At 36.6% G+C, this 20,344-nt stretch overlaps 1 protein-coding gene across 11 annotated transcripts in view; it reads left to right on the plus strand.

Annotated features, from left to right (window-relative positions):
- The window catches only part of ZNF510 (zinc finger protein 510), a 34,920-nt gene extending 17,279 nt beyond the window's left edge, over positions 1–17,641 (plus strand). For 8 of the 11 annotated variants that reach the window (XM_038526819.1, XM_038526818.1, XM_038526811.1 and 5 more), the window contains 3 exons: positions 9,792–9,918; positions 10,259–10,354; positions 12,544–17,641. In XM_038526819.1, the coding sequence (XP_038382747.1) occupies positions 9,792–9,918; positions 10,259–10,354; positions 12,544–14,240 (1,920 nt within the window). In that variant the 3' untranslated portion in view covers positions 14,241–17,641. Of the gene's footprint in view, positions 1–9,766; positions 9,919–10,258; positions 10,355–12,543 lie in introns of all 11 variants that reach the window. The other 3 variants (XM_038526815.1, XM_038526817.1, XR_005353938.1) reach the window with 2 other exon arrangements.
- Positions 17,642–20,344: the final 2,703 nt, after the last annotated feature.

The raw sequence follows: 20,344 nt of genomic DNA on the forward strand, positions 1-20,344 counted from the left end.
AGAGTGAGCGTGCAAGTGTGGGGAGGGGCATAGAGAGAATCATAAGCCAACTATACACTGAGCACGGAGCCTGATGCAAGGCTCAATTTCATGACCCTGAGATCATGACCTGACCCTAAATAAAGATAAGAGTCAGATGCTCAACCAACAGAGCCACCCAGGCCCCCCATTTTGATACTATTATAAATACTGTTTTTTATTTTTATTTATTTTTTAAAATATTTTTATTTATCCATGACAGACACACACACACAGAGAGAGAGGCAGAGACACAGGCAGAGGGACAAGCAGGCTCCGCGCAGGGAGCACTATGTGGGACCTGATCCCGGGTCTCCAGGATCACACCCCGGACCGAAGGTGGCGCTAAACCACTGGGCCACTGGGGCTGCCCAAATACTGTTTTTTAAATTCATTTTCTAATTGTTGGTTTATTAAAATATAATGGATTTTTAATATTCTTATATCAAGCTATTTGTTAAATTCTCTTATTCTGGTAACTTATTTGTAGATCCTTTTGGATTTTAAGTATGTGCAATCATATCTTTTGCAAATAAAGACATTTTTACTAGTTCCTTTCCAATCTTTATATCTTTAATTTCTTTTTAGCCTTATTCTTGTCTTTCCACTGCAAGGTTGAATACAAGTGATGATAATAGAAATCCTTTTCTTATACTTCAACCCGAGGGAGGAGCTCAATATTTCACCATTGAGTCAGGATTTAACTATAGGATTTTATTATACACCATTTGTTAGAATAAAGAAGTTCTGGGACACCTGGGTGGTGGCTCAGCAGTTGGGCATCTGCCTTCAGCTCAGGGCCTGATCCGGGGGTCCCAGGATCGAGTCCCACATCGGGCTCCCTGCAGAGAGCCTGCTTCTCCTTCTGCCTGTGTCTCTGCCTCTCTGTGTCTCTCATGAATAAATAAATAAAATCTTTTTTTTAAAAAAGTTCTGTTTTTGGTTTCCTGGGAGTTTTTAATCATACATAGATATTAAACTTTGTGGAATGCTTTTTCTACATCTAGTGAGATCATATCATTTTCTTCCTTTATTCTTTGTTAACTAGGTGAACAATGTTTAACTAATCTTGGATTCCTGAGATAATTCCCATATGGTCATAAAATACTGTCCTTTAATATGTTTCTAAATTCAATTTTTTTATATTTCAGTTTGTATTTTTGAATGTGCATTAGTGGAGAGATAATTGGCCCAAACTTTTCCTTTCATGTAATGTCTTGGTTGAGTTTTGGCATCAATATTATGCTCTCATAAAATGAGTTGGGAAGCAGGTCCTCATTTTCTTTTCTCTGGAAGAGTTTAAGATTGCTGTTATTCTTCCTTAGATGTTTGGGAAAATATGCCAATAAAGCAACCTGGCCTTGAGGTTTCTTTGTAGTTGGTTTTTAATTATAAATTCAATTTCTTTAATAAGCATAAGAAAATCTGAATAATCTTATTTTTGTGTTTTTTTTTAGCTTTATGGAGGTATAATTCATGTATCATACAATTCATATGTTTAAAGTATACAGTTCAGTGGATTTTTAGTTTATTAGCTGTTGTACAGTCATCATCACAATCAATTTTAGAATATTTTTATCACCTAAGAAAACAAACAAAACCAAAAAAAGCTGTACCATTAGCTATCACCCCTCCATCCCAACATTCCCCACTCCAGCCAAAAGTAACCACTAATTTTGTCACTATAGATTTGCCTAGTATGCACATTTCAAATAAGTTAAATTGTATATAATATTTGGACTGTGTGACTTTCTTTCACTTAACATAATTTTTTTAAGGTTTCATTGTAAGGATATACTACATTTTATTTATCCATTCATCAACTAATGGACATTTGGGTTGTTTCTGTCTTTTGGCTGTTGTGAATAGTACTGCTATTAACATTCAAGACTTGTGTACATGTATACAAGATATGTTTTTCCTTTCCAGTTTTGATTTTTTTTCTTCCCTATATGCTCGGGCTAGAACTTCCAGTGTAATAAATGGAATTGGTTACAGTAGGCATACTTGTCTTATTTTTTATCTTTGGAAGAAAGCATCCTGTCTTTTAGCATTATGCATGATGCTAGCTCTGAGTTTATCATAACTGCTTTTTTTTTTTTTCCAGTAAATTCTACCCCCAATGTCCACAATGAACTCACAGCCCTGAGACCAAGAGTCACATGCTCTACTGAGTGAGCCAGCCCGGTTCCCCATAAATGCTTTTTTCATTGTGTTGAGGAAGTTCTCTTTTATTCCTAGTTTGTTGAGTGTTTTTCTTTTTTTTTATCATGAAAGGGTATTAGATTTTGTTAAATGCTTTTTCTGTAATCAACTGAGATGATCATGTGGTGTATTTCTTCATTCTATTACTGTATTATGTTACATAGATTGATTTTCATTCAGTGAGCCACCTTCATATTCCTGGGATAAATCCTACTTAGTCATGGTGTATAATCATTTTACTGCTATTCTATCTGCTTGTATTTTATTGAGGAATTTTGCATCTTATTCATAAAGGATATTGATCCTTAATGCCCTCTTATGATTTGTCTGGCTTTAGTTCAAAGTAACTCATAGAATAAGCTAAGAAGATTCCCTCTTCTATTTTTTGGAAGAGTTAGAGAAGGATTTATGTTAATTCTTCTTAGACATTTGGTAGAATTCATCAGTGAAGCCATCTGGTACTAAGCTTTTCTTTATTGGGAGGTTTTTAATTACTAATTCGGTCTCCTATGGATCTGTTCATATTTTCCATTTCTTTTTGAGTCAGCTTAAGTACTTTGTATGTTTCCAAGAATTTGTCCTTTTCCTCTAGGCTATCTCATTTGTTGGTATACAATTGTTTATAGTACTTTCTGATAGTCCTTTTTGTTTCTGAAAAGTTGGTAGTAACATCCCCCACTTTCATTTCTTATTTTAGCAAATTTGAGTGTTGTTAAAAGTTCATCAATTCATTTGATTTTTTCAAAGAACCAGCTTTGTTCTGTTGATTCTATTGTTACTCTGTTCTTTTTGTTTGTTTGCCCTAATCTTTATTATTTCTTTCTGCTGGTTTGTTTAGTTCACACTTATTTTTTCCAGTTGCTTAAGGTGTACAATTAGGTTATTGATTTGAGATCTATTTATTTATTTAAAAATTTGCCTATTTATTCATGAGAGACAGAGAGAGAGGCAGAGACACGGCAAAGGGAGAAGCAGGCTTCCTGCGAGGAGCCTGATGTGAGACTCAATCCCAAAACCCCGGGATCACACCCTGAGCCAAAGGCAGACACTTAACCACAAGCCACCCAGGTGCTTCTAATTTAAGATCTTTTAAAATATAGGTGTTACAGCTATAAATTTCCCCAATAAGTACTGTATTAGCTGTATCCCATGACTTTTGATGTATGTTGTGTTTTCATTTTCATTTGTCTCAAAGTATTTTGTAATTCCCTTGTTAGTATTCTTCAATCTTTTGGGGGTTTCTTTAGAATGTGCTGTTTCATTTCACATATTTTTGAACTTTCCAATTTTCCTTCGCATTGATTCCTTGTTTTATTTTATTTTCATCATAGGAGATATATAATTTTAACCTTTAATATGTATTAAGACTTGTTTTGTGACCTAATGTGTAATCTATATTGGAGAGTGTTCATGTGTACTTGAGAAGAATGTGTATGCCACAGGTGTTGGCCTGGGTAGTCTTGTAGATATTTACCTTTGTATCTTGTCTTGGTCTAGTTGATACAGTATTAAGTGTGCTTTTCCCATATTAGTTTTCTATTTAGTAGTTCTATCCATTATGAAAGTGGGGCATTAAAATTTACAGCTGTTATTGTTGAAGTGTTTGTCTTTTTAATTATTAGTTTTTGCTTCATGTGTTTGTATTTTAGGTATGTTTATAATTATATTGTCTTCATGTATTGATGCTTTTACCATTATAAAATGTCCTTATTCTCTCCTATTTTTGCCTTAAGGTCTATTTTGTCTGTTCCTAATATAGGCAGTCCAGGGTTCTGTTGGTTACTGCTTACATAGTATATCTTTCACCAGTCTTAATTTCAAGCTATTGTGTCTTTAAATGTAAAGTGTCTCTAACAGACAGTATATAATTGGATAATGGTCTTTTTTTTTTTTTAAATCTATTCTGCCAGTCTCCACTTTTTAATTTAAGTATTTAGCCACTAACATTTAATGTGATTACCAATAAGTAGCATGTATGTCTTCCATTTAGACATTTCTTTTCAGTATATGACAAGTCCTTTTTGTTTTTATATTTCAGCATTTTTTGCTTTTTTATTGAACTAATATTTCCTAGTGTACCATTTTATTATTTTCCTAGTGTACCATTTTAATTACCTTGTGACTTTACTACATTTTTTCCATTAGTTGTTATCTTAATGCTAACATCTTAACCATGACAGTCTTATTCAGATGAATACCAACTTATAATTTCAAGAATATTCTAAGTCTTTTTTTTTAAGTCTTTTTTTTTTTTTTTTTTTAATTTATGATAGTCACACACAGAGAGAGAGAGGCAGAGACATAGGCAGAGGGAGAAGCAGGCTCCATGCACCGGGAGCCCGACGTGGGATTCGATCCTGGGTCTCCAGGATCGCGCCCTGGGCCAAAGGCAGGCACTAAACCGCTGCACCACCCAGGGATCCCTAATTTCAAGAATATTCTAAAACCTTCCTCCTCTATAGTTCCATCCCCTTCTTCTTTGTGCTGTTATTATCTAAATTACATTTTTATGCATTGTGTGAGATTTTTAATTACTGTTTTATGCAGTTTTCTTGAAATCATATAGGAGAAAAATAAATACCAAAAAAATATGCTTATAGAGCCCTTTATATTTTCAGCTGTGTAGTAACTTTTACCTACATAGTTTTCTTTATTCATATTGATTTGAGCTATTATCTAATGCATTCTCATTACAAAGTGAATGGCTTCTCTGTTAATGTTTCTTATATGGCAGGTGTACTAGTGACAGATTTTCCCAGTCCTTGTTTATTTGGGACTTCCATGATTTCTTCTTCACTGTTGCCAAATGTTGAAGTCCTGATTGATAGACTTTCCTTTCATCCTTTAAAATTTGTTATACCACTGTCTTCTGGTCTCCTCAGTTTCTGATGACAAATCAACTGTTAACTTTATTCAGGAGCATTTAAAAGTGATAAGTCAGTTCCCTTTTGCTGCTTTCAAGATTCACTCTGTTTTTCTGCCCCTTTTCCTCTCTCCTCCTCCTCCTTTCATGTGGATATTGCTGTATTTGGATATTTGATTTTTTCCCACAGGTTCACTGAGGCTTTTTGTTCATTTTCCCTGCTTTTAACTTTCTGCCCTCAGATTGTATCATCTCACTAGGTTTATATTCAAAATTGGTTCTTCATGTTCAGATCTACTGTTAAGACTTCTAGTGAATTTTTCACTTCTATTACTGCATTTTCATACTTTGGATTTCAAATATTCAAATTCTGTTATTTCAGAATTTCAGCTTGCTTTTTCATCATATATATATTATTTTCTGTCTATGTGTATCCTTTATTCTGTGAAAATGTGTTCTTATACCTTTTTTTGTTTTTTTTAGGTACGGTTTTCTTTAGTTATTGGTATATATTTAAGTTTATTGAAAGTCTTTGTCTAGTAAGTCCAGTGTCTGGACTTCCTCAGAGACAGTTTCTACACTGTTTTATACATAGTTTTGGGTTTGTTTTTCCTATGTATGTACCATACTTTTTCATTTGTTTGTCTTAAATTTTTGTTGAAAACTTGACATTTAAAATATATTGTGTTGATTTATCATCATAATATCACTCCACCACAGCTGTCATTTGTTTAGTGACTCTGTTGAATGGATTCTGTACAACCTATATTCTTTGTCATGTCTGGCCACTGAAGTCTCCACTCTATTAGCTAAATAGTCAGCTGATAATTGGACAATGATTTCCTTAAGGACATGTAACCGGTAAGGCTCTAATCTTTGCCAAGATGTATATGTTGGGGCATCCCTTCAACAGTTAGCCTGGCATTTAACTATTTTGTATTCACCTTCACTTTTCACAGAGCCTCAAGGTTAATGAGAAGCAAGTTTAGTACTTTCTCATAGCCCAGGGCATATGTGCCACCCTGTAGATTCCCAGAGAGATATCTGAGCTTTTCAAAGCCCCTTCTGTATATATCATGCTTCAGCTTTTCCTTTTAAGCTTTTTAATTAGACTGTTGTTTCCTTTAATTGTTACAAACTGCCTGAGATAGCTATGATGGTAAACAATATCTCATGAGTTTTTTTCATTCTTAACTAATGTCATGCTCCCCAGAGAAAATGCTGTTTGCAGTGGGCAAGCTTTGAGTTATGTGAAATGAAGACAGCTATATGAGTGGGATGTTCCAGGGAGCTACAAGACAAGTCAAATAATGACAGTTCTCTGAGGCTTATCTTCTAATTTAACCTCAGTTTTAGGCACTAAGAATTTACATCTCACCATTTAGATACTTTATTACTTAGGAGAGATAAAGTAGATGGGTCTGGGCAACATTTGAAAACTATGTGCAACGGGACACAATCAATACATTAAGTTATTTGTTGTTGTTGTTTTTTAATAATAAATTTATTTTTTATTGGTGTTCAATTTGCCAACATACAGAATAACAATTGCCAACATACAGAATAACAACATACAGAATAACATCCCGCCAAGTGCCCCCCTCAGTGCCCATCACCCATTCACCCCCACCCCCCGCCCTCCTCCCCTTCTACCACCCCTAGTTCGTTTCCCAGAGTTAGGAGTCTCTCATGTTCTGTCTCCCTTTCTGATATTTCCTACCCATTTCATCTCCCTTCCCTTCTATTCCCTTTCACTATTATTTATATTCCCCAAATGAATGAGAACATATAATGTTTGTCCTTCTCCGATTGACTCATTTCACTCAGCATAATACCCTCCAGTTCCATCCACATTGAAGCAAATGGTGGGTATTTGTCATTTCTAATGGCTGAGTAATATTCCATTGTATACATAGACCAGATCTTCTTTATCCATTCATCTTTCGATGGACACCGAGACTCCTTCCACAGTTACTTGTTTTATTGGCCTTTCCCTAAATAAGCAATATATCTATATATATATGAGTGGATTTAAGCAGTGACTATTATTTCCCTACACTAGCACGTAGCACATGGGGCAGGAAAGGACTTCCTTGAATTTCTCCCCCAGTCATCTCTGTGAACAGACTAGGTTCCTGGAGAAATTTTCACTAAAAGCTAGAAATCACACTATGTCTGTGACACACACCACCCCCTCAGGGACTTCATACTCTAACATTTGTGCACATGTGGCCTTTAGCAGGTTGTTAACATTTTTCTAGCTTTATCTTCCTTTCATCTTATATGAAGTTTGGTAGCATATGGTCCAGTAAACAAACAAGCAGGTCCTGATTCTCCCTGCAGATACCTGTCTCTCTCCTGATTCAAATTGTTAAGCCATTTCATTTCTCTGATGAATTAAAAAAAAAAAAAAAAAAAAAACCTTCATTTTTCAATCTGCCTATCTTTGCTTTTATTGTAAGGATGATAGTATTGCTCTTTTCAGCTCTCTACATCTGAGCTAAAACCCAAAGCTACACTGTATGATTGTAGTCTTTTCTAATTTGATGAGACTTACTGTTTTTATTTCCAATACGCAAAATGCACCAGAAAATGATTTGTTATAATTAGGTTATCCTATATGTTTCAGTTACTCAAATTGTTATTTATATCATTTAAACCTTCTGTACCAGTGATCAGCAAACTTCATCTGTAAATGTCAGATAGTAAGCTTTATGGGAGATACAGTCTTTTTGGAAATATTGAACTCTATGGTTGTAGTGCTGTAGCAGTCATAGATAATATATAAACAAATGAATGTGACTGTGTTCCAATAAAATCTTACTTACAAAACAAAACAAAACAAAACAAAACAAAAATGAGCAGACCAGATTTTCCCTCTTGGCTGCTGCTGACCCCTTTCTAAATCTCTATTGGTGTTTTCAGTCAGCTTGCCCTGTGAGTTGTGTTAAAATTATTTATAATTAATTATGGATCCATCTCTCATTTCTATCAACTTTGTTTATATATAGTTGATTCTCACTATTCTCAGGGGTTTTCTATAAAATTGCTGTGATCACTAAATTAGCAAATACTGAATCATTGCTTCTAGAGTAAAGACAAGGTTAAGTTCCTGTGTTTCTAGTCACATTTTGGTCAACCATTCAACATACAAACAAGGTTGTATGTTTAGCTTAGCTATAGTCTAAGAGCAGCATAATTAATTCTCAAAATTTATCTAACACCCTTGATCTCTCTAAGGCATATCACAACCTTCTTGCACTCAGGAATACTAGACAGCATATCTGCATTACATGGGTGGAGGAGCATTTTAAAAATGAAAACACCAAGCAAAAGCACAAAAATGCAAAGAATATGATAAATAGATTGCAAAACAGACATTTGACAAAGCATTATCCTGTTCAGCTCCAGCTGGGAAAATGTGTTAGACACTCAAATTTTTTACCTTTCTCCAAGTGTCCATAAATATTACAAAGTCATGAGTATTGAGGTTAGTAGTATATTTTAGTGAAGTGAATTTACAGATACAGCACCTGCAAATAATGAGAATTGACTGTATTTAGAAGCTAAATTTTCAAATGCATAACAATTTATGTTTCTTACATCTTCTGTTAAAAGGATCATAAATAGTTACCATTTTATTTTTTTAAAAGATTTTATTCATGAGAGACACAGAGAGAGAGAGAGAGGCAGAGACACAGGCAGAGGGAGAAGCAGGCTTCATGCAAGGAGCCTGACGTGGGACTCAATCCCGGGTCTCCAGGATCACACCCTGGGCTGAAGGCGGCACTAAACCGCTGAGCCACCCAGGCTGCCCAGTTACCATGTTTAATGATAATTTCTTACTCTTATTGTTTTCATAGTAACATAACCACACCAACTTTCTTTTGGCTGATAATTATGTATATTTTTTTGATCTACATGTATCCCTCTCTGTTAATTGTGTTTTCTCTGTTGTTTTTAGTCTTTCCTTTAATTGATTGGATAGTCCAAAAGTTGGCAAATCTTGTCTGTAATGGGTCAGATAGTTTTGATAGTCATAAGATCTCCAATAGAATTACTAGACTCTGTGGTTACAGCACAAAAACTACCATGAACAGTACAGAATGATTGGGGTGGGTGGGTGGCTATGTTGCAAGAAAACTTTATTTATTAAAGAGGTGGCAAGCTAGATTTGGCCACAGGTCATAATCTGTTGACTCTTACCCTAGAATATGCCCAGGGTAGATATTAGGGTGTTGGATAAAAATAGTAGGAAATTTATCATTTTTTGCTTAAAAAGTTTTTTTAAAACAAAGTTCAATATACTTATAGTATGTGCAGAGAACTCATAAATATATAGAAATTAAGTTATAAACATTTTTACTCATTGAATACCTCCAAAATGTAAGTTAAAGTTAGATTCAAAATAAGCATTCTTTATATTCATTTTTTTAAAGATTTTATTTATTTATTCATGAGAGACACACAGAAGCAGAGACATAGGCAGAGGGAGAAGCAGACTCCCTGTGGGGAGCCCAATGTGGAACTTGATCCCAGGTCCCCAGGATCATGAACTGAGCCAAAGGCAAATGCTCAATCAATGAGCCACCCAGGTGCCCTATTCATTTGTTTTAAATTCTTTACAGTAAAGTTAAGAATTGTTTTTATGAGTATGTCACCTAATTTTGAACCCTTCAGATTGAACAGAAGTGTACTGTTACAGGCATCAATATCATTCAAGGATGTGACTGTGGAATTCACCCAAGAGGAGTGGCAGCAAATGGGTCCTATTCAAAGGACCCTATATAGAGATGTGATGCTGGAGAACTACAACAACCTAGTCTCAGTGGGTGAGCATATAAATATAACTTACCCTCATCACACCATATTGAAGGCATTTCCTTTTTATGCACTAATATATATGAATACTTTATTTAGATTTTAATGTCATTGAGGCATTTCATTCAGGAGTATAAAATTAACTAAGCCTCTTGAGAAATAAGAGGAGTTGTCAACTCCACATGATGATTTTAAATCAGGATCTTCAGGGTGCTACTTCTGAAGCTGTATCTTTTTACAATTAAGAAACCAAAAGCTCAAAAAAAAAAAAAAAAGAAAAAAAAAAAAGAAAAAAAAAGAAACCAAAAGCTCATCATCTGTCCTAAGTACTCCATTGTTCTCTGTCTACAGGGAACTGCATTTTTAAACCAGCAGTAATCTTCAAGTTGGAGCAAGGAGAGGAGCCTTGGTTGTTGGAGGAAGAATTCTCAAACCAGAGCCACCTAGGTGAGTTACTAAGCACTAGCAGACAGAATTCTCTTGGGGTATTTAAAACTCCAGAAGGTCAGTTTAGCAATAAACACCTTTGTATTTCAAGACTTTTTCTTTTAGGCTCAAAGACCAAAAAAGCACCAATCAAAAGAAAATGATTAATAAACCTGACTACATAAAAATTGAGAACTTTGTTTATAAGAGATACTATTAAAAAAATGAGAAGAAAAAAAAAAAGGATGAGAAGACAAGCACAGAGTACCAGAATATGTATATAGTACAAGTATCCTTGAAAGGATTAGTATCCTGAAAATGTTAAAACTTCCACAAGTCAATACAGGAAAAGGTGGCAACCCAATTGAAAAATAGGCAGAAGACTGAACAGGAACTTTTAAATGGCCATTAAATCTTGGAAAATATGTTCAAGCTCTCATTAGCTTTCATGGAGTTCAAAATAAAATACAAAGCAAAAGGATAAACACAGTATGAGATGAGATTAACATTATGGCAAAGCCAAATCCTGATGGGGATATGAAATATTAAAGAATCTTTCTGATGGAAAATGTAAACTGGTAAAACCCCTGTGTTACCAAGTCAGGTTAAAGTTTTATATAACCTGTGAGCAAAGAATTCTTTTCCTAACTATATGCCCTCCCAAAAGGCATGATTGTATTCCCTAGGATGAATAAAACAATATTTATGGAAATATTGATTGTTTTTGTTAAAAATTGAGTTCATCAGCAGTAGATGAAGAGTTATATTCCTTCAGGGAAAATTAGGTACATAATCTTAAAAGAAACCAAACAATGTAAATATGCATGTATGGTTATATTTGTGTAGATGTCAGAAATGCAAAACTCAATTACGTTTTTGGGAATTCATACATTGATGGTAAAACCTCAAAAAAAATCAAAGAAACAATTACATAAATATTAGAAGCATAGTCAACTCTTAAGCATGAAGAATTGTAACTAGGCAGAGATAAATAGGGATTTTTGCAGAGCCATTTTTGTGTTGTGTTTCTGGGCATGTTTTTTTTAAACTCAAGTTAACATACAGTGTAGTATTGGTTTCAGTTTGACATTGTTTCATATTACACTAGTGTTAACTCTGTACTGTTAAGTTGCACATATAAGTTTTATGCAGATATAAATTATGTTTCATACTTAAGAAAGTGAAGAGATGAACCAAAAATAATAGATGGTATTTACAACTCCTAAAACTCTCAAAGGACAGCCATCTATAATGCATAAATTATTTTGACTTTCTTAAGTGCCGTTTTTGCAGTAAAGCCTTCCATGATATCCCATTTAAAATCATATCCCTTGGAGCACTTCAATGGCTCAATTGGTAGAGCATGCAACTCTTGATTTCAAGGTCTTGAGTTCAAACCCCACACTGGGCATAGAGCCTACATATATACATGCATACATAAAATACATGAACTCCTCATATCAAATTAAAGTGTGGAAATTTAGGATGAGATGATCAGGTTCACTTATCATTGAATTTTGATAAAATAAAGGTACCAAAGCAGAATTGAGCAGCAAATCTAATTTAGTTGCAAGAAGGATTTTCCTTTTGTCAGTTTTATATTTGTTTGTACTTCCATGACTTATTACTATGAGATGGATTAGATCCTGAGCTGCTTCATTTAATCATGAGGAAAGTTGAAATCAATTTTGATTTGATGTTGAAGGATTGAATAGAAATAAGAGATATCAAATTGGAAGTAGTAGACTCTTGAGTAGTCTATCAGTATATCCTAGGTAGCATAGGACTATAATATATTTCCTCAAAGCAAACTCTTCCCCTGTTGGTCCTAATCTATCAGTGTTCATTATCTCCTAATTATTTTGTTGCTGAACTTAAGTTTATATAGTTTTGTTGTGTTCATCCCATTATCTGGTTTTCCTGTTGCTCAAAATAACCACTCCTATAAAGTCTAATTTCTATTCTTTCTCCACCTCAGTTGGAAGGGCAACTTATCACAATCCAAAACAGATAGGTATTTATTACCAGCTTCCGCTCTCATTTTCACTATACCAATACGTTTTTTAAAGAAGGGTGAGGACACACACACACATAAATTATTTCATCTTGGAAAACGAAAAAACAAAATGCAATATAGGTTATTTGTCTATAGGTCCCACCCATAATAAATGTAAGATTCTTAAGATGTTTTCAATTTATCTCTGTTTTAGAAGATTACAGAGATGATGACCTGATGAAGAGGAACAAGAAAATCAAAGATAAACACTTGCAGGAAATAATATTCATCAATAATAAACCATTGACTGGAGAGGAAGAGGAAGTTTGGGGAAAACAATTTAATCTGCACATAGCTCCTGTTTCAACAAAAATGTCCCATAAATATGACTCATGGGGAGTAAATTTGCAAAAAATTTCCCAATTTGTCATTAATAGTAGAACTTACCTAACCAAAAAAACAAATTGCTATAGTGTATGTGAAAATTTGTCTTTCAAAATTAAGTTTGAGAGAACTCATACTGGAGAGGAATTTCATGAATATAATAAAAATGGGAAAGCTCTTAGTTATAAGGAAAATCTTCCTGAGAATCAAAAGTGTCAAACGTTGGAGCAAGCTTTTAAATATAATGCAATTGGAAAAGCCTTCTATGATGAGGCTACTTGTGTTACACATAAGAGTATTCATACAAGAGAAAAATCCTATAAAGATGATGAATGTAGGGAAAACAAAAAAACAACTATCTTTGACTGTAAAAGAACTGGGATAGAGGAGAAATACTCTCCTTTTAACCAATATGGGAAATCCATCTGTGAGAAGTCAGCTCTTAAGGAATATAGTAAGTTTAACATGGCTGTGAAACAAAATGAATGTAATGCAAGTGGAAATAATTTCAACAGGAAGTCACACCTCACTCAATTTCAGAGAATTATCACGGAAGAGAACCCATTGGTGTGTAATGACAGAACACAAACTGAGGATAAATCCTCTGAGTATCATAAAAGCAGGAAATCCTACCAGATATCAGCTCACAAAGTACACCAGAGAACTCACTCTGAGATAAAACCCTATAAATGTAAAGAATGTGGTAAATCCTTCTTTCAAAAAGGACATCTCATTCAACATCAGAGAACTCACACAGGAGAGAAACCATTTGAATGTAATGAATGTGGAAAAACTTTCTCCCAGAAGTCACACCTCAGTACACATCGGAGAATTCACACAGCAGAGAAACCCTATAAATGTAATGAATGTGGGAAAACATTTGTCCAGAAGTCAACCCTCAGGGGACATCAGAGAATTCATACAGGAGAGAAACCCTATAAATGTAGCGAATGTGGGAAAACTTTTGTTCAAAAGTCAACCCTCAGAGATCATCATAGAATTCACACAGGAGAGAAATCTTTTCAGTGTAAAGAATGTGGGAAAACTTTTGGTCAGAAGTCAAACCTTAGAATACATCAGAGAACTCACAGCGGTGAGAAAACATATCAATGTAACGAATGTGAAAAATCCTTCTGGCGAAAAGACCATCTTATTCAACATCAGAAAACACACACAGGAGAGAAACCATTTAAATGTAATGAATGTGGGAAGACTTTTGCCCGGACATCAACCCTTAGAGTGCATCAAAGGATTCATACTGGGGAGAAACCATTTAAGTGTAATGAATGTGGCAAAAAATTCGTCCGGAAGGCGATCCTTAGTGATCATCAGAGAATTCATACAGGGGAGAAACCTTTTCAGTGTAATAAATGTGCAAAAACTTTTGGCCAGAAATCAAACCTCAGAATACATCAGAGAATTCACAATGGGGAGAAATCTTATGAAGGTAATGAATTTGGAAAATTATATAAGAAGTCAACTCTAAATGTTTGCCAGAGAATTCAGGGGGGTGGAAAACCCCATTGATAGAATAACTATGGAAAATCCGTATGGTTGAAGGACCAAGCCATTTGACTCCAGGAAACCCACACAGGAGAGAAACTATATAAATATGAACGTAGGAAGAATTTTATCCAAAAAGCAATCCTGAAAGGATATCAGAGAATACACATAGACTGATAATTCTTTTAGGATACTATGGAAAGCCCTTTTGAATGAAGCCATGTCCTTTAAATAACTCACACAAAATTTCCAGGTCTCCTTTTGCTCCAAGTAGGGCTTTGGGACTGTGGATTTTCATGTTTTATGCCACATCCAGTCATGACAAAAGACCTCGCTGATGAACTACTAGGATGCTGTCAGAATAGAGTGGAGATGACCCAGGACAACCTGAAGTATCATGTTGTAACATGGCACAGCTTTTACAAGGTAAAAGCCAGGGTGCCTGAAATGTACAACAAAATTCTCGTTCATATCTTTACTTTTTGAACATTTTGTGATCAAGCAGTAAGCTTGTATTCTGTTGAGCTCTCACATATTCATGTCTGTTTCCTTTTGAACATAATTTAGCCATCCCTCTGTTGGGGAGGTAGAAAGTTACTGTGTAAGCCAAGCTTACATCAGTCAATGGGTACAACACTTATTAAAGGGTTGGTGTTGTGAGGAGTCTCTCTAAGATCATCAGAGAATTCATTTAAAAAAAAAGCTCCCTTCAGTGTAATGAAATAGATGCCACCTGTTAAAAGGCTTTCAGTGAACCTAAAAAGTTGAAAAAATTTTTGGTTGAAATGTGAGCACAGCTTATGCAACTAAAGTAAATACTTGTTTAATGCTTTGAAGCTGCTCTCCCTTCACGCTTTGTTGTACCTCTCTATGCCCCAATATCAGCTGTTTCAAGGGAAATAAATTTTCCTGACTCCAAAGGGGACATATATTCATTGGCACCCACCCAAATATTTGGGGGAACTTTAAGGGAGAAGAGAGGCTCAAACTTTTATGGTTTTATGGGATACAAGTGCCCAAGTCAAAATTTTACCACTTTACGTGGAAGTAAGAAGTATCTAGATTTAGAAAATGCTGTTAGGGCAAGGGTTACAGTAGGAGGGGGTGAAATTAATGTGGCCCTGTGAATAAATGAGGCCTTTAGGCCAGTGCTGTGTACTGTGGTTACATCTAAATATGAAAGTGTAGTAGGAGTGTGGTATATGTCATATTTACCCTTCCCGTAAGTCAGAAGGGATTCTCCCAGCCAGGAAGAGTTGTGTGTAAAGAAAATACCTTTGAGTTCCCACAGCCCTTAATGACCACTTTGGGCTTCAGTCTCTGTGACTGGTCATTCTGTTGATTGGAATTTCTGGCAAAAGGAGATGGCCTGGAGGTGGGGGAAAGGGTAGTTTGACTTGATACCCTAACAAGTATATTTCTTTTGTAAAGCAACTGTTAGCTTACTCTTGGACTCTATACACTAGACACCTGACTCAGAGGAGCTTCTGACTTGATATTCCAATTTTAGAGTGTGTTATCTTAACTGGCTAAAAAGATACAGAGGATACAAGCCTTGTGTAAAATGCACATGGTATATTTAAGAATACAGCTGTACTGGTCCCAACAGTATCTCAGCTGTATGTCGAATTGTAGCAAAGGAAACTTACCATCCATTCTGCTGCCTGAAGCAAAGCTGCTGGCTTGGTAGGGCCCTTCATTCATGGAAGTTACTTGAACTGGGCCTGGTTAACTGACAGGCTAGTGGGCATCACTGGACACTGACTACTCAACTTCAGTGCCATGATGCAGACCTAGAAATTGATGTGGCTGCTCTCCTTGTGCAGGACTTAAGGATGTTCTCAACACTGGCAAATACTCCATTTGAAACTTTGGGCATTTTTACTGACTCTGGTCCTTATACTGCCTAGGTTTTTGACACACCAGTAGTAAAACTGCTGACAAAAGCACCCCTCTTTGGTGCTGTCAACTGTGGGAGGAAAGTCAGCTGCTGAACACATCTGAGTTGTCAAACTAGATGCCCTTGGTGAGTGACTATTCTGTGATAACACTGGAATCAAGCTACTGAGCAAGACTTCACTACACTAATGGCCAGCATTGCTACCTGGATCCATCATCATACTGACAGTGCAAAATATTCACCATCCTAACTGCATACAAAGTAAAATCCTCTGTATCCAGTGCTCCCTTTGATGTCAATTGCCCTAAGAATCTACAGTCTTTTTCTTGTGTATTAATACCCAATTCCACATACCATTTGATAATTCACGCCTTTCCTACTGATTTTAAATATGATCACATACTAAATTGTCATTCTTAAAGACATTGCACAAGACTGCTCATGACCCAATCCCTACATTCTGTTAGCAACATATCCTTTTGGGATCAGGGCTGGCATATACCTCATATGAACTGAAATATTACAACTTTCTAGCCTGATACTGAATTTTTCACTGAAGTGTTTCAATCAGGAAACGAAGAACACCTAGAACTTTGGAAATAGAACATCACACACTAGAGCTGCCAACACCTTTGCCAAGATGCATCTGCAAAAACAGAGGATAATAACTAATTAGTGCTGTGTTCCCTGAAAATAATCAAGAGATTACTGTTTGCTCTGTTTTTATAATTAGGTGGAATATAAAGAAAGTCATTCATCTTAGAACTTTTTCTCAGTTTCTCAAAATATTTCAAATCATCCCCTTCATACTCCTTTATATATATATACTTTTAGAATTATGATTGGATTTGCTATTAAGTTCAAAATCATCTACCCAATAGGATGAAATGAATTCACATAAGTAGTCTGAGTCATTCATTGGAAGTCCAGGTGACAGTCCCATTATTGGGCACTTAGGCTTTATCTGCTGTCCCGTTGCTGGGTTAGGCCCAAGAACACCTCTCTGTGTAATACATTATCAACTGGAGACCATAGTCTATGCTACAGCCACAAAGGCTTCCTTCTCCCTGCCTGGCTGATCACCTTTCCAGCTTTTATTCCAACAGGTGGATGCCACATCTAGAGACCCTGGAAGAGTCCATTTTCTATCCTTGCCTAGTGAGGGTCTTTCTGCTAATTTTTAAAAGCCTTCATTTAAGGCAAGAATTTTAATGTTTTGTTTATAGTATATCCCAAGCAACTGAAACATACCCTCTAAATATTGGGCACTCAGAAATACTTGGTGAAGGTGGAACTGTCAAAATGAAATCTGAACATATTTTCCCTTGATACTGCAAATGATCTTTTAGGATTGTTCATCATATATTATTAATAGTTGACAATTATTGCTGTGACCTCTACTTAAAGACTCTTGTGTTTAGGATATTTTCAAAAGTTGCCTAAATGTTCTTAATATTCAGAATTATACAGTATTGTTCTTCAAATATTTGTCACCCAAAATAAAATTTATTTTTTTTTTTTGAAATTTATTTTCTTGATTTTTTGGAGGGGGATCTCTCTATCTCCTGGATCTGAATGCCTGTTTCCCTTCCCAGATTAGGAAAGTTTTCAGCTATGATTTGTTCAAATACATATTCTGGACCTCTGTCCCTTTTGGCGCCCTCAGGAACCCCAATTAAACGTATATTTTTCCTTCTGAGGCTGTCATTTATTTCCCTTAATCTATCCTCATGATCTTTTAATTGTTTGTCTATTTTTTCCTCAGTTTCCCTCTTTGCCATCAACTTGTCTTCTATGTCACTCGCTCGTTCTTCCACCTCATTAACCCTCGTCGTTAGAACCTCTAATTTGGATTGCATCTCATTCAATTGATTTTTAATTTCTGCCTGATTAGATCTAAATTCTGCAGTCATGAAGTCTCTTGAATCCTTTATGCTTTTTTCTAGAGCCACTAGTAGCTTTATAATTGTGCTTCTGAATTGGCTTTCTGACATTGAATTGTAATCAAATTTTGTAACTCTGTTTCTGATTCTTTCTTTTGAGGTGAGTTTTTCCTTCTAGTCATTTTGCTCAGTGCAGAGTGGCCAAAAACAAGTTGTATTGGGAAAAGGAGAAAAAAGAAAAGAAGAAAAAAAAAAAGGTGGGGGAAGCAAACAGAAAACAAAAAACCAGGGGCAATATCCTCTGATTCTATATACTGTAAATCCCTCGACTTCCCCTGGAACTTTCCAGTGCTGCTTGGTCAATAACTTGCTTTTCCCCTGTCCGTCTAGCTGGTCTTCTGGGGGAGGGGCCTGCTGTGCTGATTCTCAGGTGTGAGCACCTGGGGGAGCTGCTCAGCCCCCTGCCTGGTGCATGGCTCACTGGGAGTTGTTTATCCTGTGAGGCCACTGTGAGGCTCAGTGGGGGTTGTTTATCCTGTGAGGCCCCAGGAGGAATAACAACAGTGTGGAGACCAGCTCTTAGCCCTGGAGTCATCTCTCACAGTAACCGCCAAAGCTCTCAGTCCCAGGGGCCTGGATGCTCTGGGGCGGGGCCGCCAGGCGGCAGGAGCATCCTCGCTGTTCTGTGCCCTCCTGACCTCTGCCTGTCCCGGGGGGAGCGCCAGATCCTGGGCTGTGTCCCCCGGCGCCCTGGGCTCTGGGGCCTATGCTGCTTGAATCGCGCTCCAGGGTGTTGCAGCTTCCGCGGGGAGCCAGGTACGGGCTGCAGCCCTTTAGGGAGCTTGGCCGCGAGGTGTGGCTCGCTCTCCCCGGGGCACAGGTGCTCTGTTACTGTCCCTGGGAGCCTAAGGGCATCCCCTCCCCTCCTGGGATCCTGCTCCAACTCCCTGCGAGTGCCTTTCCCTCCGGGAAGATTGGTGAAGCTCCTGCTTCTCCTGGCTGGGGCTTTCCTGTCCTGGGGGCACTCCCCAGGTGGCCTTAGCCTGGCTCCTCACGCGGCCCCTCCCCCTTGGATTTCTTTTATTTATTTATTTTTCCCATCTTCGACCTTGATAGAAGTGCAAACTCTTCTCACTGTAGCATTCCAGCTGTTCTCTCTTTAAATCTCAAGCTGAATTCATAGGTTTTCAGGATGATTTGAAAGTTATCTAGGTAATTTGGTGGGGACAGGTGACTTGGGGACTCTACTCTTCCGCCATCTTTCCTATCTCCAAGATGTCTGAACTAGATTTGATTTTATTTTTTAAAAGATTTTATTTATTCATTCATGAGAGACACAGAGAGAGAGAGAGAGAGGCAGAGACACAGGCAGAGGGAGAAGCAGGCTCCGTGCAGGGACCCCATGTGGGACTTGATCCTGGGACCCCAGGATCACCCCGGGTGGAAGGCAGGCACTAAACCGCTGAGCCACCGGGGGTCCCTGAACTAGATTTTAAAACAATGATTATAAACTAGCTGGGCTTGAAACACTAGAGAATCCTTTACTGGAGAAATTAAAGAACTAAAATCTAATCCGGCTGAAATTTAAAATGCTATTATTGAGATGTAGTGAAAATAGAGGCTCTAACAACATGGATAAATGAGGCAGAAGAGAGATTCAGTAATACAGAAGACAAAATGTTGGAAAATAAGGAAGCTAAAAAGAAGAGAGAAAGACTACCAGGTCATAAAGGGAGACTTTGAGAAATCAGTGATTACAAAAGCAAAATAAAATATGGATTATGGAGGTTTCAGAAGATGAAAGGGGAGGGTAGAAGGTTTATTTGAACAAATTATAGCTGAGAACTTCCCTAACCTGGAGAAGGAAGCAGGCTATTCAAGTCTAGGTGGTATAGAGAACCTCCCTAAAAATGAGTAAAAATAGATCAACATTTCAACATATAATAGTGAAGTGTGCAAATTTCAGGGAGAAAGAGAAAATTCTTCTTCTTCTTTTTTTTTTTTTTTTTTGAGAAAGAGAAAATTCTAAAAGCAGCTAGAAGAGTAGAAACAAGACTGGCAACAGACCTGACCACAGAGACCTGGCAGGCCAGAAATGACTGGCACAATATAGTCAATGTGCTAAATGGGAAAAATTTGTAGCCAAGAATATTTTATCCAGCAAGGCTGCCATTCAGAATAGAAGGAGAGAAGGAGAAGGAAACAAAAGAGTTTCCAAAACAAACAAAAACTAAAGGAATTCATGAACACTAAACCAGCCCGGCAAATACTAAAGAAGATGCTTCAAGTGAAGAGAGAGGTGAAAAGTAACAAAGACCAGAGAGGAACAGAGGCAATTTCCAAGA

Source organism: Canis lupus, chromosome 1 (genome assembly GCF_011100685.1).
Source record: "Canis lupus familiaris isolate Mischka breed German Shepherd chromosome 1, alternate assembly UU_Cfam_GSD_1.0, whole genome shotgun sequence".
Lineage (NCBI taxonomy): Eukaryota > Metazoa > Chordata > Mammalia > Carnivora > Canidae > Canis > Canis lupus.